The sequence below is a fragment of the Monodelphis domestica genome, chromosome 4, assembly GCF_027887165.1.
Source record: "Monodelphis domestica isolate mMonDom1 chromosome 4, mMonDom1.pri, whole genome shotgun sequence".
Classification (NCBI taxonomy): domain Eukaryota; kingdom Metazoa; phylum Chordata; class Mammalia; order Didelphimorphia; family Didelphidae; genus Monodelphis; species Monodelphis domestica.
Genome location: NC_077230.1, coordinates 76,028,164 through 76,055,546, shown reverse-complemented (window position 1 = coordinate 76,055,546; position 27,383 = coordinate 76,028,164). Strand labels below are relative to the sequence as shown.

Here is a 27,383-nt window from a genome sequence, read left to right as displayed (position 1 = left end):
TTGTTTGTATATGTTTGTTTGTCATCTTCCCCTTCAGACTGTGAGCTCCTTAAGGGCAGGGAATAGCTTGACTTTTTGTATTCCCAGAACACTTAGCACAATATCTAACACAAAGTAAGTGCTTAATTGTCTAGGCTGGCAAGTATGTTTAAAAACAAAACAAAAATACTAAATTTGGATCCATTATATCTTTCCTCTCTGCTACAGAAGCTACCCAGTTTAGAAAAGCAGGCCCCAGACTTTTTTTTGAGAAATGCATTACTTAATGACTCCATAAGCCCTAACCTGTTCTTTTTCTTGTTGTGTAGAACTTCTTCACACTTGAAGGCAATTGTTTGTCGTGTACCAATACTGTCTCCCTATAGAACAATGGAATACCCTCTTATTAATGAATAGAAATCTTCTTCCAGAACCTGGACAATTATATATTGGAGAATTTTTTAAAAGCCATAAATAGTATGAAACAAGGATGAAAATGAATTTATTCATTATGAATGTGAAAATACTCTTCAAAGCTATTTATGACAACAATGAAAAGAAATGTAGAGGAAATTCTGCTTATCAAGATAATCCATAATTAATTTAACTAAAAAACTTATTTTACTTAATTAAAAAAAACACCATGGGGTTCTGTTTTATCATTATTTGAAGTCCAGATAAAAAACATTTTCCATTTGTAACTCAAAGAATAGATTTTATACCTGCTTATACACTTCCATCATTAGCTGCTAAGATTTAACCCAAAGAACCTTCATTCCCAATACCTTTATTGCCTCTTTTGGCTAATGTGAGATTTTTGTTTAAGGTTCATTTTCTATTCAAATAAGACTGTGATGATTTAAAGCTATTTAGAGAGAACAGATGTACTAAGAATTCTTAAAGTGATTGTATAAAAGATATCATTCTCTAAATTTCTTTTAAAGCAAAATAAAGGGCCACCACTGACTTTATATTTGATGACACAAATCATTCTTGAAAGCCTTATTCGAGCCCAAGTTCAAATTGCATAACTTCTAGTGTGAATTTAAGTTGATCTTTTTTGTTCATTTCTGCAGTCCCACCCACGGATGCAGCATCTCGGTTTTTTTGTTCCCTAGATTTAGTGAACAAAGGAAAAGGTTACAATAGGGCATCAGCTAAATTTGTAAGGAAAGAGCTTTAGAAAAATCAAGTCTCCCCCCCCAAAAAAAGTATCTCAAAAGGTTTACATGATAAGAGGATTTAAAGACATCAACCTCAGATTTCATTGACTTCTCTCCTTCATCCCAGCAGGTCCTACCCCCTCAAGAAGAAGCCATTTCATTTAATCACTAGAAGGAGGGCATCTCTAGCCATCCTTCAGTATGTTGTCTGGCGCCATAGCTGTCAGCCTTTGTGCACAGTTAAAACAGCGCTCACAAATTCTAGTAGAAGAGGGCAAAGAAAGCTTTTGAACTCATAGTATTTTATTCCTCTGCATAAAGGCATTCCATGAGAATCTGGGCTTCTAAAGATAAAATTCACATCTCTAGGCAGTTTCTATGACAAAAAATTCCATCTTACAGAATCATAGAATCTTCGTGTGAGCAGAGGCTGTAGAGATCATCTTCTTGGTCAACCCCCTCATTACATACAGCACTGAACACAGACTAGACAAATTCTTGTGGTCACATGAATGTACATTTCAAACAAGAAAGGTTGCAGGTGAATTTCCAGCTTGTAGATCCATGCGACCAATGCTTCCAAGTTACACCGTGAATGCAGGTATTGGCACCTATAGATTTGGCAGTAATCGTGTGCCATTCAGCATTAATTGGCTCCTAATAAAGCATTCCTTTACAAAGGCGAAGCAACTTTCCCGAGGTGTCAAAAGAACAAGGGTAGAAATGGAAGGAAATGTCCCCATTCTGAAGGGGTAGAGAGAGATCAGGAGCTGGCTGGGACAGAGCTGATCTGAGCTGATTGCCTGGAGGACATTATACTGGTCAATTTACAACATTAAAGGAAGGCATTGCTAGCAGTGTACTTTTCTGTCTTAGTAACAACTCTAAGTCAGAAGGGCACAGCTAGGCAAATGGTATTAAATGATTTGCCCAGGTTCATACAGCTAGGAAATGTCTCGAGGCTAGATTTGAACTCAAATCCTCCCACCTCGAGGCCTGGCACTCTATCCACTGACCTACCTGGCTGCCTCCTTCACAGGGTGTGTTTATTATAAAATGGCAGCAGTTGTGGTCACCGTTTTGTGGGATATTACTGTAGCTTGGGACTAAGAGCTGCTGTTATTGTTTAGAATATACATGATAGTTTCCTAGTTATGTGTATTTGTTAATGGCAGACTCTCGTTGGAATCAGATGAGATTATTTCACATACATAAGGAAAAGCATGACTGTCTTAAAGATAAGGACTAAGTTTTCCCTCATATAAAAATTTCCCCCTACTGAACTGTTTAGTGCCTTGAAATCTGACCTGAAATCTGAAATGGGACCATGAGGGCTGTTCAGTTATTTCCCAGAATCCCAGCAAGAGCAAAGCCTGAAAGAAGGAAGTCTCAAATGCCTCATTTTTCACAGGCTGCACGGAAGGGAGGATGAGGCAATGAGGAACCCCAAATCAAGTCAAGGGCCAGGTAAATTTCCACAGTGCAAGGGCCATGGGTATTCAAGGAATACCTGGAGTTTAGAAGCTGATAAAAGAGAAATAAGAAAGTCCAGAAAAAAGGAATAGCAGTTTGCTCATTTGACATTTTTGCCCAATTTCAACCCTGTTTTATTCCTCAAATATAATGGAATTTTTTGGTATAAGAATGGAAATGCCAGCAATGGAGCTCCTTGTTGGAAATATTTCAGGGTATTCAAGTCATTTCAAGTAAATTAAAACATTTTCTCATCTGGATTATAGAGATCATATTTATTTCTGTATTTGCTTCATTTTCATGGAGGTATCTAATGTTTTCACCATGAAAAGGAGAGGGGAAAGAGAATAAGAATTTATACAATGTCCATTATATGTCGAACGTTGTGTTCAACACTTTCCAAATATTATCTCATTTGACCCTCACAACAACCCTGCGAGGTATATATCCTCTTATTATCCTCATTTATAGTTGAGGAAACTATAGGATTTAAAATAATAACCAGCAACTCCAAATATTAATTTTATAAAGTTTATTAATAATCCCTTGAAGTAGAAAGAATAAAAAGGAAATAGAAGTTAAAAAAAACCCTAATTATTTAACAAAATTAAGACCACATGACTAAGTTTTCCTTGTCTGGTTAAAAAAGCCCACTCCACCAAAGCCCTGACAGGAAGACAAGAGAGTGAGAGAGGGGGCTACACCAAATTTATATCCTCCCTAAGTTAGCATGTAGGTGAGGAGAGTAGGGTGCTAGGAATTGTAGTTTTTAGGGTAACAGGTTCTGATTACACAAAACTAAGGTAGAGAAGTTAAGTGATTTTTCCCAGGGCTATTCTTAGCTATTAAGTGTCTGAGGGAAGATTTGAATTCAAATCCTCTGAATTTAGGCCCATTGTTCTAACCACTGCATCACCTAGCTGCCTCAACAAGTAAATTAAAAGAAATCTACCCCTACCCCCACATACACCCTTTTCCTGTATATCTTCAAGAGGCGGCAAGATGATAATGGATAGATAGAACCCTGGACTTGGAGTCAGGAAGACATAAATTTAAATCCTTCCTCAGACATTTACTAGCTGTGTTTGGCCCTGGGAAAGCCACTTAACCTCTGTCTACCTAATTTCTTCATCTGTAAAATGGATATATTAATAGTAACTAATTCCCAAGATTATTGTGAGAATAAGATGAAATAATGTGTCAAGGGTTTTGCAAACTTTAAAGTACTATATAAATTTATCTGTGATTATTGTTTTTGTTTTCTGCATTCCCTGACAAAATGGCATTTGCTTAAAAGTGCATCTGATCTTGGTAAGTGATGTTATACTTGAGCTGTATGAGATTGGATCGTGCCAAGAATGCCAGTGGAAATCTTTCCAGATTTCAACTAAGATTATTTTGGGGGATGATAAGATTTTTCCATTTTCTTATTCTCTCTCTTGATTTCTATCTCTTCCTTTCTTTGCTTCCTCCCTCCAACTGTCTCTTTCTTTGCCCTTTCTTCTCCATAGTTCCCTTGGAAAGTATTTTACCTCTTCAGCACAGATGGTGGTGACCTTTCTTCTTAAAAAGTGCTGTATTGTATAGAAAAGCCATATAATAGGATATACCCTGGAACAAAAAAGAAATATACATATGCATACATAGTGTGCATGTTCTGAAAATAAAGACGGGATATAGAACCAACACAAATCTTATGCAATAAATTTATTTTTTTCAATATTAATTTAATTTTATTGATTAAGAAAATTTTTCCATGGTTACATGATTCATGTTCTTTCCCTCCTCTCCTCCCACAGCCAATGCACAATTCCACTGGGTTTTACATGTATCATTGATCAAGACCTATTTCCATATTATTGATAATTGCAATAGGCCGATTGTTTAGAGTCTACATCCCCAATCATATCCCATGTGATCAAGCAGTCGTTTTTCTTCTGTGTTTCTACTCCCACGGTTCTTTCTCTGGATGTAGATAGCATCTTTCTCATAAATCCCTCAGAATTGTCCTGGCTTATTGCATTGCTGCTAGAAGAGAAGTCCGTTATATTCAATTGTACCACAGTGTATCAGTCTCTGTGTACAATGTTCTCCTGGTTCTGCTCCTTTCATTCTGCATCACTTCCTGGAGGGTGTTCCAGTCCCCATGGAATTCCTCTACATTATTATTCCTTTGAGCACAATAGTATTCCATCACCAACATGTACCACAATTTGTTCAGCCATTCCCCAATTGAAGGGCATCCCCACATTTTCCAATTTGTTGCCACCACAAAGAGGGCAGCTATGAATATTCTTGTACATGTATTTTCCTTATTATCTCTTTGGGGTACAAACCCAGCAGTGCTATGGCTAGATCAAAAAGGTAAACATTCTTTTAGTGCCCTTTGGGCACAGTTCCAAATTGTCTTCCAGAATGATTGGATCAATTCACAACTCCAATGCAATAAATTTAGAACAAATAAAAAGGCTAGTCTCTATTCAAATTAATATAGTATTATCAGCTTAATTTAAATGAGGTGAAGTGAGTTTACTTGCTTCTTCCACAACAGTCTTAGTCATAAGGCAAAACAAAGCAAGATATCAGCTTTGGGTACAATGAAATGAAGTTTATGGCAAAAATTTGCTTATATCTCAATATATGTAATCAACTCACCCCACATGAAAAGTGAAGACAAGTTCCCTGTCATAGTGTAGCTGTAATATCAACAGCATGTCTAGATGGCTCCAACAATTTTGTGTATCGTTAAAGAGAGTGGCCAGTTGTTAGTGTACTAATATGTGTTACCCAACTAAAGTGGTCATCATAGTAATGGTGTTTGTATTTGATTAAGGACTTGACCGACATGGGATTTCGTCAGGGTAGCTACCCCTTCCGATAATCCCTTAGTAAAACAGCCTTGTTGTGCCTAAAAAAATCCTAAAAAAAATGTGTGGTAGCCAATGCTTGGGTTACATTTGGTTTGGTTTGGCTTGGGTGTGTATCTTTGATGATGCACCCTCCAAGCTTAGTTCTTCTGGTCCTCAAAAATTCAATGCCACCCCCAACCCCCATCACTGGACTTATGTTGGAAGCCATGATCAGTCAATCAACAAGGAGGAACTAGGCAGCACAGTGGAACGGAGTGCCAGGCCTGGAGCCAGAGGACCCAGGTTCAAATTTGACCTCAGACACTTGTAGGTGTGTGACCCAGGTGAGTCACTTAACTCCAGTTCCTAGCCATTACTGCTCTTCTGTCTCAGAATCAATACTGAATGTTGATCTAAGACAAAAGGTAAGGGTTTAAAAAAAAATCAATCAGCAAGTATTAATACCATGTGCCAGGCATAGTGCTAAGTGCTAGGCATAGAAAGAAAGAAAGAAAAAAAACCAAAAAGATTCTGTCCTAAAGAAACTTATATTTAAAAGGGGGAGTGAATATAGTTGATTTTATTGTTATTCAGTTGTTTTTCAATTATGTCTAACTCCTAGTGACCTCATTTGAGACTTCCTTGGTGAGGATACTGAAGTGATTTGCAATTTCCTTTTCTAGCTCATTTTACAAATTAGGAAACTGAGGCAAACAGTTAAGTGACTTGGCCAGGGTCACACAGCTAGAAAGTGTCTGAGGTCAGAATTGATTGATTGATGAGTCTTCTTGACTCTAGGCCCAGAGCTCTATTCACAGCATCACTTAGCTGCCCTGGGACCCGAAAAAAAAAATAAACCTGATGCTACACCAATAAGGTCACCTCCATACCATGATAAGGGATCAGTTAGGATTTCCTGGAAAGGATCATAATAAGACCAATAAATGTAGCTACTAGTTCTGTTTCTCACATGTACAGGTTTCCAAACTGTGGGTCCAGCATGCCATGCTAAAATTTTATTTGCTTTTCATAGAAGTCGTTTGACCATATTCATCTTGGTTATTATTTTGGTAATTTCTATTTCCTGCCAAATCACCATGTCTCCAAATTCCCATCTCCCTTCCCACTACATCAGGCTTGTACTAGTCTCATTTTATACAGCCATTTGGTCTCCTGGCTGGGAATAGACCGGATTTCACACCTAATTAAAAGAGATTGTTATTGCCTGCTGTTTCCTTTCTTCATCCTTTTTCCTTACACCCATCAGCATTTTATTCTCATGCTAAGTCCTGTCCTTGTTGGACACCCACAGCTTAAGGACCAGCAGGGAGCAAGGTTCCTATAAAACAGTAAACCAAGCCCTCCATCACCTATTTCACAGCAACAAAACTTTCCCTTCAATTTCAACCCCCTGCTTCAACCCCATTCTATATTCCGCCTGGTCTTCCTAGATGAATTCCATTTGTGTTTCTGGTGAGTGACATTGCAGTCTGATCTATATTTTTTACCCTATTGAAAAGGCATGGGTGTTTTTTCTTCCCTCCCCCCCAAAACAGAACTTTTATCTTAGCATCTTATTTTTTTTACTTTGCCACCATTTCCATGTTCATACTGCTCCTTTTGCTCCCTTCATAGAAAACTCTGCTTTTTTTTTCAAATGCACATAATCCATGTAAAGTTGTAAGGTTTTGTAGGGTTGAGGCTTTTTTCCCCCCTGAATGGTCCAAATGCCTATTCACTGCCAATCTAAGAAAGAATAGGGTTTGAATTTTCACACCATTCCTTCCTATACAGTTCCTGAATACCCATCCAATCAAGATTTGTTTTCAATGGGGAGAAAACCTCCTACAGTAGACTATTTCAAATTGATTCTATTGGAATCTATACATTAATGTTCATTGGGTGAAAATGAAGCATTTCACAAAAGCCCTGTGCCCAGCATTACTGTCACAGAAACTTTTTTCCCCCACTGTATTCCTGTTAAATAGGGAAGAAAGCCTGGGAACAGATCAAGACAGCACAGTTCCCTTGCCTGAGGCATTGTATGCTGTAGACATGAGATGGTACTGAATGATGAGGCATATTTTCCCAGTCTTATAACTAAAATCGACAAAAGGTGATCTACCCCCTTTGTCCTCTTTTTTTTTTTGTGGGAGGGGGGAGGTTGTTGCTATAACAGAGGCAGGTATTAAAGGTCTCTACCTAAGAGAAACAGCAGGTTGGTTAGTTTTCTAATTTTAGTCTTTCTGTGATTTAAAATAAAAGAAGTAACAATTGAGCTAATACCTGCCAAAAATTACCTGGTCTCTAAATTCTCAACTCTAGTTCAGCATGGCACTTCACTTCCTGTGTCCATTTGGTTTGTATCTGGCTATATACAGAGGTCCCAGATTATCTGGCACATCCTGGTCTGGGAATCAGAAGCCCTGAATTCGTCATAATTCTGATTTACTACCTGTATGACCTTAGGCAAACTGCTCATTTTCCTGTTCCTCTATCTCTGTCAAATGGGGAAAATTTGTGACAGCTAAGGTGGCACAGTGGATAGAGAGCTGGGCCTGGAGTTAAAAAACAAACCCACCTGAGTAAGCCTCATACACTTAATAAGTGTGAGCAAGTCACTTACCTTTTGTCTGCCTTAGTTTCCTGGTACGATGAGAAGCCTAAAGAATGAGTACCGACCTAGCAAAAGTGTTTGTTCCTATGAGTAATAGAGAACCACCAGAATGGATTAATCCTGTAGTGACATGGTTAGACCTGTGTATTAGGAAAACCATTTTAGTAGTTACTTGGGATATGGACGAATTCCATTTGTGTTTCTGCTCAAGCATAGTAACAGTCATGAGTCACCGCCAGTTTGCCTTCTGCAAACGCCGTCTGAGTCACATAAAAGGGACCAAAGAGAGATAAATAATCTTGAATCTAAATGATCTGTGTTGGGCTCTGTAAAGGAGATGGCAGCCTCCCGAGATCACTAGTCCTGCTTCTAGTCCCCTCTCTGCTGCCATCAGCCAGGGACACACAGCAGGTGGAGCGGTGCAGTTCAGGCCTTCACCCCCTCCTGGACAAAGCCTCCTCTTTGGTCCGCTTGCTCTCCCCCACTCCCATCCGTCCTCCGTACAGCTGCCCAAGTGACTTTCTTTTCTCTGGTACAGCCAGACACACTCGCCTGCTCGCTGTTCTTCTCCCACCTCGTTCTGGTTCTGGCTGCCCTTGCCAGTGTCAGGGCACCCACGGGCCTGTTTGACTCCTCCCTAGTAAGCAGTTAACACGGGGCTGTTCCCTTCGTCCGTCATTAGCATCATTGGGATAACAAAATCACTGTCTGCTGACCACTGGGCGTCCGAGGATGTACGCCTAGGCAGAGCCCCACCTAGAGCACGAGAGGCAGCGGGCAGAGGAGACAGAGTGGAGGCAGAGCGCCGCCACGTTCTTGAGGCGCCTCAAGCTGGCTGGCTTTCTGTAGCTGATGCCTCAGCGGGGAGACGTTGAGTGAACCTGATGATGAATTTCACGTTCTCGAGGATTTTGTTTGTTTAATTAAATGAAGACATGAGAAGGGCTTGAACCTTTAGCGGTCGGGCTCATTTTTGTCTGTGAATAAAAGCAAGGGATGGGGAACCTTTTGTTAGCTTGAACCCGACTACGCAGATTTCAGGCGTAGCCTGGACGCGTAGTAGGGAAGTGTTTGCTTCCAGACTTCTTGAGGGAGGGCTAGTAAGTCTGAAGAGTCAGGGTGCCAACTACGTAACTCCCCTGGGCTTACTTGGGCCGGGGCCCTGCTGCCAGAGGTTCCTGCCTGGAGGCAGAGGCCCGCGGGGAGCGGGGCCTGGGAGCCATAGCCTGTCCCGTCCCAAGTAGCTGGGCCTGCGTGGCCACAGTCTGGACCCGCTCGAGCTCCGGGGCGCTCTGGGTCCCGGAGGAGGCCGCCTGGCCCAGCGGCGGGGAGGTGGGCACTACCCAGATCTAGAGGCTGAGGAGGAACGCGATCCAAGCAGCGCTAATGACCGTCTTTGTCTTGTGTGGTTTGCTGTGCTGCAGGTGACATCAGTTGCAAGGGGATGACCGAGCGCATTCACAGCATCAACCTTCACAACTTCAGCAATTCCGTGCTCGAGACCCTCAACGAGCAGCGCAACCGTGGCCACTTCTGTGACGTGACGGTCCGCATCCACGGGAGCATGCTGCGTGCCCACCGTTGCGTGCTGGCCGCCGGCAGCCCCTTCTTCCAGGACAAGCTGCTGCTGGGCTACAGCGACATTGAGATCCCCTCCGTGGTGTCGGTCCAGTCCGTGCAAAAGCTCATTGACTTCATGTACAGCGGGGTGCTGCGGGTCTCGCAGTCCGAAGCCCTGCAGATCCTCACGGCGGCCAGCATCCTCCAGATCAAGACGGTGATCGATGAGTGCACGCGGATCGTGTCCCAGAACGTGGGCGACGTCTACCCCGTGATCCAGGACTCGGGCCAAGACACCCCCCGGGGGACCCCCGAGTCGGGCACCTCGGGCCAGAGCAGCGACACCGAGTCTGGCTACCTGCAGAGTCATTCCCAGCACAGCGTGGACAGGATCTACTCGGCCCTCTATGCCTGCTCCATGCAGAATGGCAGCGGCGAGCGCTCCTTCTACAGCGGCGCCGTGGTCAGCCACCACGAGACAGCCCTGGGGCTGCCCCGAGACCACCACATGGAGGACCCCAGCTGGATCACCCGCATCCACGAGCGCTCGCAGCAGATGGAGCGCTACCTTTCCACCACTCCAGAGACCACCCACTGCCGAAAGCAGCCGCGTCCCGTGCGCATCCAGACGCTGGTGGGGAACATCCACATCAAACAAGAGATGGAGGACGACTACGACTACTACGGCCAGCAGCGGGTGCAGATCCTGCAGCACAACGAGTCCGAGGAGTGCACGGAAGACACGGATCAGGCGGAGGGCACCGAGAGCGAGCCCAAGGGAGAGAGCTTCGACTCGGGGGTCAGCTCCTCCATCGGCACGGAGCCCGACTCCGTGGAGCAGCAGTTCATGGCCGGCCTCGGCCGGGAGGGCCCGCCGGAGCCTTCTCAGACGGAGCCCACGGACGTCCCCGCAGAAGGTGGCCAGCCGCAGCCGCCGCCGCCGCCGCAGCCCGATGCCAACTCCTCTTCTCCCGAGAGGAGCAATGAGGTGGAGATGGACAGCGCCGTGCTCACTGTCAGCAACAGCACCGAGAAAGTTCTGCAGCCGTCGGTCAACACGTCGATCGCCCAGCCATTGCCAAGTACCCAGCTCTATCTCCGCCAGACAGAAACGCTCACCAGCAACCTGAGGATGCCCCTGACCCTGACCAGCAACACACAGGTCATTGGCACAGCCGGCAACACCTACCTGCCAGCCCTCTTCACCACGCAGACGGCCGGCAGCGGCCCCAAGCCTTTCCTCTTCAGCCTGCCCCAGCCCTTAGCAGGCCAGCAGACCCAGTTTGTGACAGTGTCCCAGCCCGGCCTGTCCACTTTCACTGCCCAGCTGCCAGCCCCACAGCCCCTGGCCCCATCCGCAGGCCACAGCACAGCCGGTGGGCAGGGGGAAAAAAAGCCTTATGAGTGCACTCTCTGCAACAAGACTTTCACCGCCAAACAGAACTACGTTAAGCACATGTTCGTACACACAGGTGAGTGGCCGCCCTCCGGGGACGCCCCAGCCACGGCCAAGGTGGGAGGGGGAAGGCAGAGGTCTTAGAGCTGACCGGGCCCGAGGCATCTTCCCAGAGCCCCGCCGCCCTGGATCGCCGATGCAGAGGACCTTGCGTCCGTGCTGCCGCCCGGTCACGGCCCGGGAAAGGCAGGAATACGATTCCTCTGAGAAGGAGCCCGTGAGAAGAGGTGGTCCCATCAGACCTAGTCAGTCCTTGCACATGCCACGCTTCCTAGAATGCAGAGGAGTGGCCCTCTTCATGGGCTTCTTCCCCAGAATCTTGTGAACTCGAGGCCAGGCCTGCGCAGGCGGGCTCCGGGGGGAGCCACTTCCCGGGAAGGGCTTTAGGATCCGCCCCGTGGTCACACGGTAAGCAGTGTTTGCCCATGGTGACCGCTGCTCATGGATTTCCCATGATCAGAGTCGAGCCATTAGCTTCCGAAGAAGATTCCCGCTCACATGCAGATGGGGGAGGAATCACACATCTGCCCTAACACAAATGGGTTTAAATGAGCGACAGGACGCTAGGGGGCAAACGACAAAGCAGGTAAGTTCCAAGTGGCATCGATGGCTGGTCCAGAGGAATGACGGGAGGGAGAGAAGCAAGGTGGACACTAGGCACCTGGGAAAGAGTTTACAGCATAGGAATGAGAACCGAAATGAATGGGAGCTCCCTAAGCAAGGAAGGACTCCACCGCTTTGTCAGCTGTTCATCCTGTGTGGCTTCTTAATGCTTCCAAGGATAACCAAATAAAGAACATCAAAACAGCATCCATAGTTTAATGATTGTCCGCTGGTATCAAGGCAGCTTGGAAACATTCAGTGATGAGGGCCAGCAGACCCCAAGTCCATGGTATTTGGGGAATGCATGAACGCTAGGTCTGGACCTGAGACGGGCCAATTTGCCTATTTATTGCCAGCTGGGACCAGATAGGGCAATGCATCGTGTAGCTGTTTTGTATGGCACGACATTCTTTAGGAAAGAAAATCTCTATCTAACCCAATTTAGTTTCAAAAGGAGCATTTTCACAGACAACCCCTAGTTTTATATTCTGCATTAACGCTAAAGGATCTTTTCTAGCAGCATAGGAAAATCAAATTCACAATCTCTTGGGACCATATTTTCAAAATAACCACTAAATTGTCACCCATAGAGTTCTAGTTTATTACTAAAAACCTGCCTAGTGGTCTATTTTCATATTTCTCCAATGCATATTCTTTGGTTAACGCCAAATGACCATATATTTGTTCATGCAAAAAAGCATTACTTTGCAAATTTGCACATAGGATATAAAGGCTAGCCGTCAGGTTCCAACATTGAGCTTTAGTTATTACAAGAGAAAGAAATCGTGTTGTTCATAGGAATCTCTGTTTTTCATGTAATACCAGAGCAGCAACATTCTATATATTTTCCACAAGTCTTCAGTGTAGGTTCTTGGGTCGTAATGTTTCCAATAAGGCCAAAGTTGTTGAATAATAATTTATTACATCCCTCAAAAACATATAAAGAAATAGGCAGACACAGAAGCACCCCATTCATTCTGGAATTATTATAGGTAACAATTGTCATGATCAACTGATAGAATGGTTACAAAGCACTTATCAAAAAGCAATTTATGAATTAAACTTCTTATTGCTAACTAGTGATCTATATTATCTACAAGTTAGATAATATGTATGAGACTATAAAGTAATCAAAAAGACTCTACAAGTCATACACAGAAGTAGCTTCACTGCTTTTTTGTGACCTTTTTCATCAGATTTTTTTTGTCCCTCCTTCTGGGTTTATTTAGTTGTGGGATCCCATACCCTTTTGGCATTGTTCAGCTGCACACACCTGAAAAATGACAACAAACCTGTAAAGCAGGTACCAGCAGTATTATCATCCCTGTTTTACAGATGAGGGAAAAAAAGCACGCAGGAAAATTGAGTGACTTGCCCAGGGTCACCTAGTTGACAGCCTGGACTCAGGACTCCAATTATAGATCTCATTCCATGGGTCCATGCTGCCTTTTTCAATGATTAAAAATTGCATGACATGAGATCCAATGCTGTCTTTAAGCACAGATATGATAGATATACCAAAATATTGCAAGACTGAGAATCCTACATTCTGTGATCTAATAGATATTTTTGATGACTTCTATGGGGAGGATCAGGGCATATTTTTCAAAAGAGGGAGCTCAGCACACATGGGTAATCCATCCTAGCAATTCCAGTTCTAAGTTTTAGAGTCAAATAAATATTTAGAGTCAAATACTCATTTAAAACCACACATTATAAGGATTGTCTTTCTTTGTTCTACCTCTTCTCTGTGCATAGGCTTTTGACATCTCTTTACCTTCTCCAGCTTCTTGCCAGGTACAGCTAGTTGATCAAGAAACCAATATTGAGGTTGGGAGAGAGGGAGGAAACGCACATTTATTAAGTGCCTACTATGTGCCAGGTATTATGCCAAGATTTTTATAATTGTTATTTCAAATTGAATAAGATCAAATAATATCCTCACAACAACTCTGGGGAGTAGGTTATTGTTATCCCCATTTTATTATCCCCATTATTATTATTATTATTATTATCATCCCCATTTTACAGTGGAGGAAACTGAGGCAGACAGGTTAAATGACTTGCCCAGTTGGTAAGTGTCTGAGAATAAGTTTATAACCAGGTCTTCCTACCTTCAAGTTTAGCATTCTAACCCCCTGCCTCACCTAGAAGTAGCATGATATCCATAGATTTATGAAATGTTAGAGCTGGAATGGACCTCAAGGATGACCTTTTTCCAGTGCCCTCTCTTTTCAGATGAGGAAACTGAGGGTAAAATCATTAAGTGGCTTGCCTAATCACAGAGAAATGAGGACCAAAATAATAGAGTTTTACTATAGAATTAAAATGAAATTTTGAATGGCATTCTCACCATCAGAATGATGATAATAACATATTGTACACTTTTTCTTCAATTCAGATGCTTTCTGGAGTTTCTTGGTTCCTCAGTCTTCACAATTATATGACACAATTGAAATAACTAGAAGACAGCCTACTCAGTGGTGAAAAATCTCTGGAATTTGTGACTAATTATATTAGATCTTCAGGTTTGCCTGGATTTCCTTTATAATCAAGATTTTTTTTCTTCCTTCCTCTTTTGGTAAAGTTTTACTTTTGTTCACTATCCTCTAAGAAAAGAAAAGAAATTTCTAGACATACTCCATCCACTAGCAAACCATAGTAGGAATCTATTGTTTTTCAGTCATATCCAACTCTTAATGACCCTATTTGGAGTTTTTTTTTGGCAGAGATACTGGTGTGATTTGCCATTTCCTTCTTCAGCTCATTTTACAGATGAGAAAACTGAAGCAAACAGGGTTAAGTGATTTGCTGAGGGTCACACAGCTAATAAGTGTCTAAGGCCAAATTTAAACTCATGAAGATGAGTCTTCCTGATTCCAGGCCCAGTGCTCTCTCCAGTGCCACCTCACTACCCACAGTAGGAGTCTACTTAGTCCCTATAAGTGTTTCTCAAGCTCATTCACCCTTGAAAGACCAAGAAGGCCAGAATGACCAAGAGTATAAATAAATCAGAATCCCAAGAAGTTGTCTGGAAATGAGAGATTTAGAGAAGAATCCAAAATAGCACAAACTATCCTGTCATCCCAACACATGAAGATGACCCAGTTTTTTCAACTTTTTCCAGAAAACTGATGTCACTACTAAAAGAAGAAGGCATAAAACAATGGAAAAAGAAAATGAAGGGTCTCTTTCTTCTCAAAGACAATTAACAGACCTTTCTAAGAGTTGTTCTTGTCTTCTATCATACTTTGTCTTCTCCTATCACTCCGAGACACTCCTGGTAACTTTATATTAGGAATAAAGACTACTCTGTGTTTGTTCTGCCTTGACCTGCAATCTGTATTAGATATGGACCAAAGGAGGAATGGCAATTATGCTAAGTAAAAAGACATCTTTATTTTTTTCTGCCTCAGTTGTCACTATTTTCCCTTTAAGTCATATATCCCTGGTAGGATCAGAAATGATAGGAAGAGAGATTTGGGTTAATAGGATTAAATTGTCCACATCTTCCAAAGCAATGTCAGAGAGGCAAGTTCACAAAGCACAGAGACTCGCTAGAGTGTATGTAACCATAATCCCAACTTTAAGAACCCCCCATCTGAGGCACAGTACCTATCAAACCAACTGAAGAGGAAAAATGGGCATCGAGAAGGCATAGCAAAACATAATCACAAGGGCAGCTGGGTGACTCAATGGATATAAAGCCAGGCCTGAAGATGGGAGGTCCTGGGTTCAAATTTGGCTTCAGATAATTCCTAGCTGTGTGACCCTGGGCAAGTCATTTAACCCCCACTGCCCAGTCTTTATCACTCTTCTGCCTTAGAACCAATATGTAGTATTGATTCTAAGAGGGAAGGGAAGGATTAAAAAAAACAAAAACCATAATCACATGAGCCAAAGCAAGAAAACACAGAATTTAAAAGTTGGAAGAGCTCTTAGTTACTATTTAGTCTAACCTACACCTGAAAAAGAATCCTTCTGCAACAAGCACAGAAGTGATCATTCAGCCTTGCCTTAAATCCTTTATCGAGGGGAGCCCACTATTTCTGAGACGGGACATTCATTCCATTTGGGGACTGTTCTAATTCTATGGCTGAATGTTAGAGGAAAACTCCAAAGTTTTCCTCTAAAGTGGAGGGCACATCCCAGATCGTATCCCAGTCTGACAGAGGCTCTAAGATGAGGACTTTCTGTTGACTGTGTAGCCCAGAATCTGCTCCAGTCTGAACTTCGGATGACCCGTGTGTCCCATTCATGAGAGTGTAAGTGTGCTCTCTCCGGGACAGGTCCCGATATGTTCCCTTGGAGACGTAGTCTTTCAGCCTTCCCTGCAATCCATGTCATATGGGCAGTCCAAAAGGAAGGCCTGGGCCTCATCTAATCTCAGGTTATAAAGTGGCAGCCACACACGTATATGCCCATTCAATTGAGAGTCTCTAAGAACTGGCAGCCAATCTCATTATGCCACTAAAATGGGTGTATCATCCTTCCTTGAGTGGCCCCCAACTTGGTCATCCTCTTAACTTGGTTTTGGCTTCAAAAGCCCTGAGAAATCAGCAAATAAGATTTACCTCTGATGTTTGGCCAGTGCCATAAATGGTGGTGAAATTCCTCATAGAGGGCAGATGATCTTTTGACTGCCATGAAGCCTTATATATTGAAATCCAAAATGCACACAGAGAAACTCTCATGAGACTTAAGCCTTGTAGGTTGACCCAGACTACTTACTTACACAGTAGGGCTCAGAGGAACCTCTACTGGTAATTTTCCTTTCTTTAAACCATTAAAATCAAACCCAAATAGGGTTACTACATTTTTTAAAAGAAAAAATGGTCAATAAAATGTTTGCTTTGTTCTTAATCTCTGGAAAAGAACAGTAGGCAGCCAGACAATCATATCAACCTTGAAAGTTATGTGTAGAATTTATTTAAAAATATATATATGCTTTTTGGGGAAGCGCAATAGCTCAGAAGATTGAAAACCAGATCTAGAGACTGGAAGTTCTGGGTTCAAATTTGACCTCAAGCACTTCCTAATGTGCGATCCTGGGCAAATCATTTAGCACCCTTCCCTCCCCTCCCTCACTGCCTAGCTCTTACTGCTCTTCATTGGAACCAATACACAGTATTGATTCTAAGATGGAAGAATTTTCTGATTTTTTTTTTAATTTTATGCTTTTTTTTAAACCAAGCACTCTAGAGATTTAAAATTAGTCTTCTTATTCTGCTCTACTTCATATGTGAAAATGCCTATTTTATTTGGTGTTCAAGAAATAAAAATTGTTTTAAAATAAGATTAGGATTTTTTTGATTGAATTGGCATTCTTCGATATTCTAATCTTGTTACAAGCCTTGCCTTCCCAAAATCTTCATGTAGAAAACCTGACAAAAATTCCATATATATATATATATATATCTATGAAGTATTAGAGTAGTATATTGAAAAGAGAATTAAGTATAGTCTCAGAAGTCCTGCATGCAAATCTTTGCTCTGCCCCATTATAACCTATGTGTACTTGACAAGCCACCTAACTTCACAAGTCATGTTTTCTCATCTTTAACAATGAAGGGAACAGACTAGACAGGTCTCTAAGCTCTAAATCTATCAGATTGCAAATGTGGAATTCTTTGGACAAGCCACTTAGCCACATGAGCATCCATTTCCTCCTATGCAGAATAAGGGACAGATCCTTTTCTATTTCTAAGATCCTTCCTGCATTCACACATGCAGCCTAGTATTGAAGTTCCACACCTACATCTCTTATCTCCTCTACTACTGAGGGAAGGAGTTGTGTCCTCTGCATCTTTGAACCCTCCCAGCACTTTGCAAAGTCCGTTCCTTGAACAGAGTAAGGACTCAGTAGACATTTTTGGATAGGAAAGACAGGAGGAAGTAGGGAAAGAAGACCAAAGACCCTATTGATGCAATTCGTTCACTTTAGAAAGTGAGACCTTTCCTCCCTCTGAGGCATAAATTCAATGTAGGCTTGAACCAGTTAAGAATAACATATGCCTTTCATATTTGGGTGTACAAATATACATCTTTGTATATTCCAAGGAAATAGACATATTTTAGATATTCCATCTCATTGGCTCCTTACCTGCCTAATTGAGAAATAACAAGTAATGGTAAGTGATAATTCTATATTCAAGACAGATTTAACTCTAACAGCAAACTACTAGTAGTTAGTATTAATTTTTGGAAAAATTTAAATTTTAGTGAAGACCTCGGCTTCAAAACGCATAGATGCTATGAAAACAATGATATATTTCACAGTGGGACTTAGCTAAAATTATTATAGGTAAATCCATTCTGTTTTCCATTCCTCTTTTATAATTCCATTCTTTTCATCTAGCGAATATATTATACAGATATCCATATTACCACAGCCATTTTATTTCTTTATTTTCAAAAGAATGTCTTCTTCATGTTTAGACATTTTGCCTTATCCCCAATTCCAATAACAGAGAAGAAGTCAATCATGGAATCATAGAATCATAGACTTAGAACTGGAGGGGACCTTAGAGGCCAACTGGTCCACCTTTCTTGTTTTCAGATGAGGAAACTGAGGCTCAGAAAAGTTAAAAGGTCACATGGGCTTGAAGTCACATAGGTAGGACCCCAGGCAGGATTTGAACCTGGGTCCCCTAATTCCAAATCCAAAACTCTTTCCACTTGACCAATCTTAGAGTAGCATTCTCCTGATGTTTTTACATGTCTAGCCAGAAATCTCCTCCTTCAGTTAGCTTAGCTTACACCTCCTTTTCCACGTTCCCAAACCCAAAAACAGAGGAATAGGGCAAAACTAGTCTGACCTCTGATGTTGGTAGAATTTGTTGTTGAGCCATTTCAGTTATGTCCAACTCTTCACGACCCTATTTGGGGTTTTCTTGGCAAAGATACTGGAGTAGTTTGCCATTTTCCTTCTCCAGCTCATTTGACAGATGAGGAAACTGAAGCCAACAGAATTAAGTGACTTGCCCAGGGTCACATAGCCAGTAAGTGTCAGGGGCCAGATCTGAAGTCAGGAACATGAATTTTCCTGACTCCAAGCCCAGAACTCTATCCACTGTGCCCACTTAGCCCACACATTTCCCAGGACTTCTATAAGGTGATGTACCTGGCACAGGGCAATCCTGGCTGACTTTTAAAAATTGTTTTCCATTTCTTGTCTGCCAGTAGAAATGTGAGGAAGCAGGTAGCAAAGATAAGCAAGGGGGAGAAAATATGGCCTGAAAAACGAAGTTCCATAGAGCTAGAGGCAAAAGTTCAAGCCTATTTATTTTTCCTGGATCACTATCTCTAATAAGACAGTGAAATACGAAGGAATTAAGAAGATAGTCCCACCATTGATAACCATCATATTAGTTGTACCCCTCAAATAAGATCTCTTTGACAAGAAAAGAATATGAACTGTTATAAACTGGAAAAACATAGACTGCACTCAAACTTTTAAAAATATAAATGGAAGAATGGAATAAAGCCTATATTCAGACCAAAAGCAAATTTATAAAACTATTAGGAGCAAGCCCTTTCCCCCTGCTTAGGAGGTCACTCTCCCTGTTAGTCCAAGAAGCTTTGATGGCTCAGCAATAAGATCTACTAGTCACTTCTTAGCAACCCTAATGGATGCATGACCTCATTAATTCGGATTCTCCTTCCACCAGTGGAGAGGTTAACCCTTCGCCTTTTATGATTTCGCGCCACTCTTTCCTCCTCCCTCTAGAGGGAGTCCACAGAGCCTCGGCTGCACCCCTGGAGCTATGCTTCCTCTCCTCCTTTAATATCCCAGGGCAGGGACAGCTGCAGGCCAGAGTCAGAAGGGGCCGAGTTTCAAATGTGGCTTCAGATCCAGAAGAGCTGCATCATCCTGGGCAAATCCCTGCTTTGCTTTGGTTTTCTGAACTGTAAAAGGGGAAGGAGAGTAGCATTCACGTGCCAAAGCGGTTGTGAGAATCAAATGAGACCAAATTTGCAAAGCTTAGTGCAGTGCCTAGCCCATCGCACAGGCTTAATAAAGAGAGGCTTCTTTTCTTCCTTCCTTCCCTGACGTCAGTCGAGTCACTATTCAGTTGTAGAACCAATATAGAAAATGGATGTTCAAGAGGAACAGACTTTAAAGCTGATCCAATTCAGTAGCCACTCCCCATTCCAATGTTACAGCTGAGGAAACTGAGGTCCAGAAGAGGAATGCAGGAATTTTGTGTGACAAAATAAAGCCAGGCCTGGAGGGGAGAGCTCTTCTATTCAAATCTGGCCCCAGATACTTCCTAGCTGTGTCACCCTGGGCAAGTCACTGAACCCCGACACCTAGCCAGCCTGGCGTAGTATCAGCTTTCAGACAGAAGACAACGGTGTTCAGGGAGTAGTTCTAAGCATGTAAGTGGAGAGGGGAGTCTGGCCTTCCATTTGAGATTCTTGTGCTCCCAGATCTCCGAGTCTCATTCGTGGTGGCCCTGGCCCACAGTCCCTTCGGAGGCCTCCTTCTGTAGGGATTGGGGTACCCCGGGTCTAGAGAGCTGGCCTCAAGTGTGGCCACACAACCCTTGACGCGCCAGTGGACTTCTCAGTGTCCCTAAGCAAAGGTAGACCAAGTTCCTGAACAAGGACTCTCTACACAGATAAAATCATAGCCCCCCTCCCCAAATGATCATAATCGAACAATAGCAAATGTGACTCCATAGAGAACTGTGAGGAAAATGAGATAGGAGATTCTTGGGGAAAAAGTATGAAATTCACAGTATTTTGAACGGTTGCTGAAGCTGCAAATGCTTGAAGCCAGTGTTGTGTCTGATGAGCTTTCCTTTGTTCTGGAGCACAAAAAGGAAAACTTTCCGCAAGAACAAACTGAGTCAGGAATGGGTTCAGAGTAGAGGGCCAGCACCTTGGTGCGGCAGAGGGGCCATCCTTAAAATGAGTGCCTCTCACATGTTTAAGCACTTCATTACTTCATTGAAAGGCCGTTAGCTTACCTGCACCCCCATCTCTACGATAACAGACCCCTCTGGAGCTCGGAGGGACTTCCTAGAGTTCAGAGGAATCAGGAAATGGGCCCACAGCTGGTGCTAAGCATTTTTAGAACCACAGTCAAGGCGTGATTATCTACTTTGAGATTATGGGCACCCCCCAGGGCCTGCCCCCTGCGCTACGGCCCAGACAGCCCTGTGGCCACCTTTCCTGGCTCCTTATACCCCAGCGGCTTTCCTTCCCTTTCCCACCTGTCACTTTATAAAACCTTGCTCTGTCAGCTCTCATCCAAGCTCCCTTATCCCCTGGGTACGTAGAAGGATCCATCTTCCTCTCCAATACTCTTTACTAACTCTTAATTGTCCCAGATTTACAAGAGCCAGCCTTGGGGCTGAGGCCTGGAGACTGAAGGAAACAATGATTTTCCAAGCCTTCTCTTAAACAGTCATCTGATGTTCCTTTGGGGCTTAGAGGAAACCACCTGAAAGAAGTGTTGTTGGTTGATTGTTGGAATGCTGAAACCACCTTCTGCATCTGCTTATCATGATCATAAGTGGCTTTGCACTGGCAATTTTAGCCCATGGGAAGCCACTGCAGAAGCAGCTGGACAGGCATTCTCCTCTTCTGTCTTTTAATGCAGAAACGTCTTTTGCATCTCAGTCAAATAGCAGAACACTTTTGAGCATTCTTTCCAGCTGTCTTACCGTTGCTCATTGCTCCAAGATAAGGAATGGAAAAAGGGCTATTTGGAGGGTAAGATATCAGAGGGTCTAAATTCATCACTCCCACCCCTTCGACTGCCTTCAAGCTCCTCTATTCTTTTCTTTTTTTTTCTACTTGGGCTTTCCATCTCTAAGATTTAGATGCTGCTCTGGCATTAAAGAAATGTGCTAAGTATATGATTTGCCATCTTGTATTATTCATACTAATGTTCTTCTCCATTAGTATGTATAATTGAGAGCAAACTATATCATGTGTTCTGTTACTGTATCTGCATGTGGATTGCCTACTTTGTGGATTATTGGAAGCAACCTTTTTAATCTCAAGGTTGACTTTCTTCTAAAATCCAGATCATTTATAGACTCTTTTCCTCCACCAAGAAAAGTAGACAAATACTAACCTAAGCCAAACATAATTCATCTATTATCTCCAAAATCCTATATAATACATTTTGAGGTCAAATATGAATGTCTTTGGCTTCTGTATTACCCATACTTTTGCCTCTTTCCATCATGCCAAATTTTTGATAGGAGACTATTTTTAAAGTTTAGGTGCTTAATTCTTTGAGCATTTTCCACACAATAAATCACTAGTGTCACAAATGTACTTTGTGGTTCTTTATAAGAAAAACAACTTATCATTTCTCCCTTTTAGGCATCTGCTGAGAAAATTATTCTAGATCAATTTTCATATTTCTCCATTACTGTGGACTACAATTAGCAAAATTCCTCCCCCGCCAGCTAAGTCCCTCAGAGCTTTTTCAGGTAAAAATTTTTGAGGGATCTAGACTTGTGATTTTCCTTGGCACAGGAAACTCTTTCTGCCAATGAAAGTGGACATCTGCTCTCTAATTTAGAGCCTGAGAGAGTTGCATAGGCATTGAAACATTACATGACTTGCCCAGAGTCACAAAGCCAGTATTGTCAAAAGCTGGACTTGAACTCAGCTTTCCTGACTGCCAGACCAATGATAATAATGAAGAGCACTACTATGCTGTATCTGTCAGATATGATACTGTAATAAAAGTTCTTAACATTTTTGCAAAGTGATACTATCTCCTAGGATAAGAATAGGGAGGTATGTTGATCTATGAAACTCTTATATCCCCATAAACTCCTTGAGGGCAGAGACTAAGGTTTTTATTTCTTTTGTTTTGTTTTGTTTTGCTTCTTTTTTGCATCCCCAGCACTTAACATAGTACCTGGTATATCCTAGGCATTTAATAAATGTTGATTGATTATTGATTGATTGGATGAGAAAACTCACTGTACCAGTGTAGATCTGGTACATTCTCTGGAATTTGCAGTCTTAGAGAGTTGCCAAGAACACCAAGAGTTTAAGAGAGTCACTCTAGGTGACACGATTCATGTGTGCCCCTTCCCATAAATAAAAAGAAATAACAAATGTTAGTTCTGGATGCCTAACTAATCATAAAATGCACCACACTTAACTAGGTACCTCCTAGAAAGCCTAAAAATCCATTTTCCCAGCCCTGGGATACAGTGCATTATGTTTGGTAAGATCTTTCTCCAGGGAACTCTGTAGATATGTTTACTATATGTGTATAGTAGAGAAGAAAAGGGTTTCATATTTCTATTAAAAAGTCTTAACAGCTTGCCCTGATGTCACCCAGTGGCAGGACCGGGGCTAGAATTCCAAAGAACATGGGGGGATAGCCACAGCCCCTAGCTCGCTTTGACAAAATCCTCCTTTAAATATAAACAAATAATTATTTTGACAAACCCATGATTTTATCCCTGTGCCAATAGATTACACAAGCCATTGATCCTTTCCAACTTGGTACAATTTTTACCCATGTTTTCCCATAATTCCTCCATAAAGGAGATCTCCCTCTTGTTCTTTTAGTATGACTAGGTCCCAACTGGCATGAATGATGAAGGAATCCCTGAAAGTAGCTGCATTCTTTGTTTTTTCTCTGCATATTTCTATTGAGCCGGAAGCAATTTCTGTATTTAACTTAATCATAAACTTAAATGATGTGAATTCAAATACACTTGACCATTTTAGGGCTTACCAGTGTACCAGACTGTCCATCTTTTTTCTCTCATTCTTTTTATTTCTTATTCAACCCACCTCCTTTCCCGTTCCTACATGCCCAGTCATTTCTCCTAAGCTACATCTCAGGCCATTGTGGATGACATGAACCATGCTTACACAGCCTACTTACACAGATTGGGAACCTTTTCTTTTCTCTTTGGGTTACTTGTAATTCGGACTGTTTGAAACTAAAATTCCCAATTTCTCATTAATTTGGAGGCAAGAAGTAAAATAGCTATGATGGGAGCGTTTGTTGATGTACTTGTAAAAGGAGAGTAAAAAATCTTTATAGGTGTCCTTACCTAGAGATACACAAGAAGTCTAAGCAGCTATGTACAAAGATACAAATAGATTTAAATGGGAGTAGTCACCAAAAAGAATTGAAGACAAGACTTGAAGCCATGTCAGCCAAAGTAGTGTCTGAAAAGTGGGACACTGCCCAATGGAAGGGATGTTTTTTGTAACCTCCCAGGCCAAAATAAAATAGAGAGCCACCACCACAACAGCAGGAATCAGTTCACTTCCAAGCACATTTTCAACTGTCAGAGGTAGTTTACCTAAAAATTATATATTTGGTCTCCTACAGTGGTTGTTGATGAGTTACTTTTCAGTTGACCTTGGGACTCCATTTGGGACTTTCTTGACAAAGGGACTGAAATGGTTTGCCTCTTCCTTCTCTAGCTCACTTTACAAATGAGGAATGAGACAAACAGGGTTAAGTGGCTTGTCCAGGGTCACACAGATGTTAAGTATCTGAGGTCATATTTGAACTGATGTCTTCCCAACCCCAGGCCAGGACCTCTATCCATTGTACCACCAAGTGGCCCTACCATAGTTTCAAGTAAAACATCTTGAACAAAAGTAAAACTGTCCCTGCCAAAAATGTGTCCCTAAGGAGATGTCGGTCAGAGCTGCCATAACCTTAACTATCTATTAAGAGACAGTACTTAGACACTAAGGTGAAAAGGCACTGAGGTTAGTAGAGTTACTGAAGTTCTCCAATCCACTGAATTTTTTAAAAGATTTTTCTTAACTCAGTTTCATTTTAACTAGTAGAATTCAGGCTCATAAATAGTGGGCAAGAGGAAAAGAATTTGTGGAGATGAAAAGATGAAAGGCCAAAACATTTAGCAAGAGGTAAAGTAAAAGAATGAAAGGATGGTTAAAATAATTTAAAAATTATTTGAATGAGTTCCACCTCAGACAATCACCAGATATACAGGGGGGGAAAATTAACTTTTTCTTAAAGAAATCTTTTATCTTTAAGATTTGTCATTTTTACAAAGCATACTCAAAATAATATAAGAAAGAATACAGTTCAACCAGGTGACTTATTCATTAAGAGTGCCTTGGAATGTAGGTCGCATTTAAAAGTAAATGTCTTGCCTTAGATGTTTAGAAGAGATGGTAGAATTGTATTCCTGGAGGAGCTCTAGGAGGATTGAAGCATTTAGAAGAAGAGCAATACGTTGTAGACTGAAATATCTAGTATGGATATGCGTTCTTGGGATCCTGAGTAACAACTGGTGGAAGGGATTATGGACTAAATCAATCCAATCCCATCCAATAAACACCTAAGTGCCCCTTCCAGGAACTATATGGAGCATTGTTTGGGGATACAGTTAATAAAAGTTACTTTCAAGAAGCTTCCAATCAGAAGGGAAAAGCAACACACAAAAGGAGGCAGAAAAGCAGGAGGGATTGGGGCCAGGGGGAGAAAGGACAGGGGAACACCAAGGTTATGTTGTTCTGTGGAATTGAAACCAGGCAGAACAGAGGATACAAAGTGGAATGACCTGAGAGTCCATTTTCTGTCCTCTAAAAAGGAACAGGAAGGAGGAGAAGCTAAGGGAGATCATGTCAGTAAGGCTTTAGTAATTCCCCAGCATAACTGGTGAATTGAGAAGTGATGAGCTTATCCAGGTAGAGGCATTTTCTTCCACAGAGTTACAAACAAGCAGGGCAGAAGATGTGAGTTGCAAGTTATTTAGTATGCCTTACCTGTCTAGAACACAACCAAAAATCAAGAAGTAAACAAACCTCCAGAAAGGAACCTCTAAGCATCCAAAGTCCACACCCTTTATAAAATGCCAATTCTTTACTCATAGAAAAGTATACCAGACCATGATTCTTAGGTACAGTTCTAACTTGCTTTGTTATTTGGTTTCTAAGACCAAAAAAGATTAGAAACATCAAAATGGGAAGGGGAAAAGAAGCTCCTGAAGATAGGAATACTGACAGCTTTGAGAAGTAACTCCTAAGGGGCATTTAGGTGGCACAGTGGATAGAGATAAGGGGGATTTAGGTTCAAATCTGGTCTCAGATAATAGCTGTGACCCTGGGCAAATCACTTAACCCTGTTGTCCTCAATTTCCTCATCTGTAAGGTAAGCCAGAGAAGAAAATGGCGAACCACCCTACTGTCTTTGCCAAGAAAAAGCCAAATGAGTTCACAAAGAGTCAGACACAACTGAACAATAACAAAAAAAAAGAGAGATTCTCCCCACCCCCCCCAAAAAAGGCAGCGGCTGAGTTCACGTCTCAACTGTGTCATAGTGACTCTGGGCAAATCAACCAAGGAATCAGCAAATATTTATTAATTACCTGTGGTGATAGGTACTGGAGATGCAAATACAAAGAATAAAACAATCCCCACTCCCAAGGAGCTCACATCCTCATGAGAGCCAGCAAGTACAGGTGAAAATACAGACAGCATAAATCTATAGTGCATACATACAAGTGTACACATCATTTAGTTGAATCCATGGTAGTCTGGGAAGCAGAGCACTCAGCTTTGGGAGGGAGATCAGGAGATGTTTCAAGCACACAGTAGTACCTGTTCCACGGCTTAAAGGGAGAGAAGGACTCACTGTGAGAGGGAATAAAGAAAGGCATTGATTCCAGTGTCTTAGGTACTCAAGTTTCAGAGAAATTGCCAATCAGCACTGGTAGAGAAAATTCCTCCCCAAGGATATTGAAAGCCCCTTTTCAAACTTAACAAGACTAGACAGTGAGAGAAGAGATAGAAAGGAGATGCAGGAAACTTGAGGTAATTCATTTCTGGGCAAACAGCCTTACCTTAGAACTACATTCTCTTAAGGGTATTATCCCTCAAGCCTAACAACCTTTGGTCATAAAAAAAAAATTATGTTAAATTATTACCAATGTCTTCAGCTATTAATGCAAAGATATTACATATATGTGTATTATATATGCTTTATTATTATTATTACATAGACTTTAAGCTGTCAAATGATTCTCCTTATCTCCAGAAGCCTCTCCTAGTACATCACACCCCGGGACCAGACTGACTAGCTACCTACAGCGCCAAATCTTAAAGTCAATTGTCAGTCTAAGAGGCAGTGAAGTAGGACCTTCCCTGGGGAGGAACTCTCATGCGACAAGGGGTTTCTGCCTCCAAACTACATAAACTGGGGATCACCAGATCCCTCCAAGCTACAAGTCCGGGGACCTCTAGATTCCACGTTGACAATATTTCTGTCAAGAGTTAAAATAATGTTTTAGTCTTTAAAGGGTGCCCACATGTATCTGGAAAATGTCTGGTATTCAAAGTGCTTCATTCCTCACTTCTGATAGCTATAGTTTTCTCGTGGGTTTTTTTTCCTCTTCCTTATTTTTATAGTTTTGGGGTAAGTTCATGGAAACCACTTAGCTAAGTTTCCTGTACTGAAAATAACCCCTCTTAAGAAATCGGTTCTTCAGTTGTTTTTAAGCTACAGGTCAGCCTTTGAAATCCACGAGCAAGAGTTTATCTTTTAGCTTTCTATTAGAAGAATTATTCAAGGCAAGGAATTGTTTTACACTCAAGGAGTTGTATTTCCCCTACCAGGAATTGTAAAATATCGGAAAATGAGTTCATTTCAGCCAAAACTTTCTCTTAACAGACGGGAATTGGACCGTACCCACTAAAGGAGA

General features: G+C 41.9%; 1 protein-coding gene across 33 annotated transcripts in view; it reads left to right on the top strand.

Moving 5' to 3' along the window:
* The window catches only part of ZBTB20 (zinc finger and BTB domain containing 20), a 1,063,249-nt gene that overhangs the window by 1,009,540 nt on the left and 26,326 nt on the right, over positions 1 to 27,383 (top strand). For 32 of the 33 annotated variants that reach the window (XM_056797120.1, XM_056797129.1, XM_056797131.1 and 29 more), the window contains one exon: positions 9,506 to 11,113. In XM_056797120.1, coding sequence (XP_056653098.1) covers positions 9,506 to 11,113 — 1,608 coding nt within the window. Of the gene's footprint in view, positions 1 to 9,505; positions 11,114 to 14,101; positions 16,997 to 27,383 lie in introns of those variants that run through there. The other variant, XM_056797151.1, reaches the window with a different exon arrangement.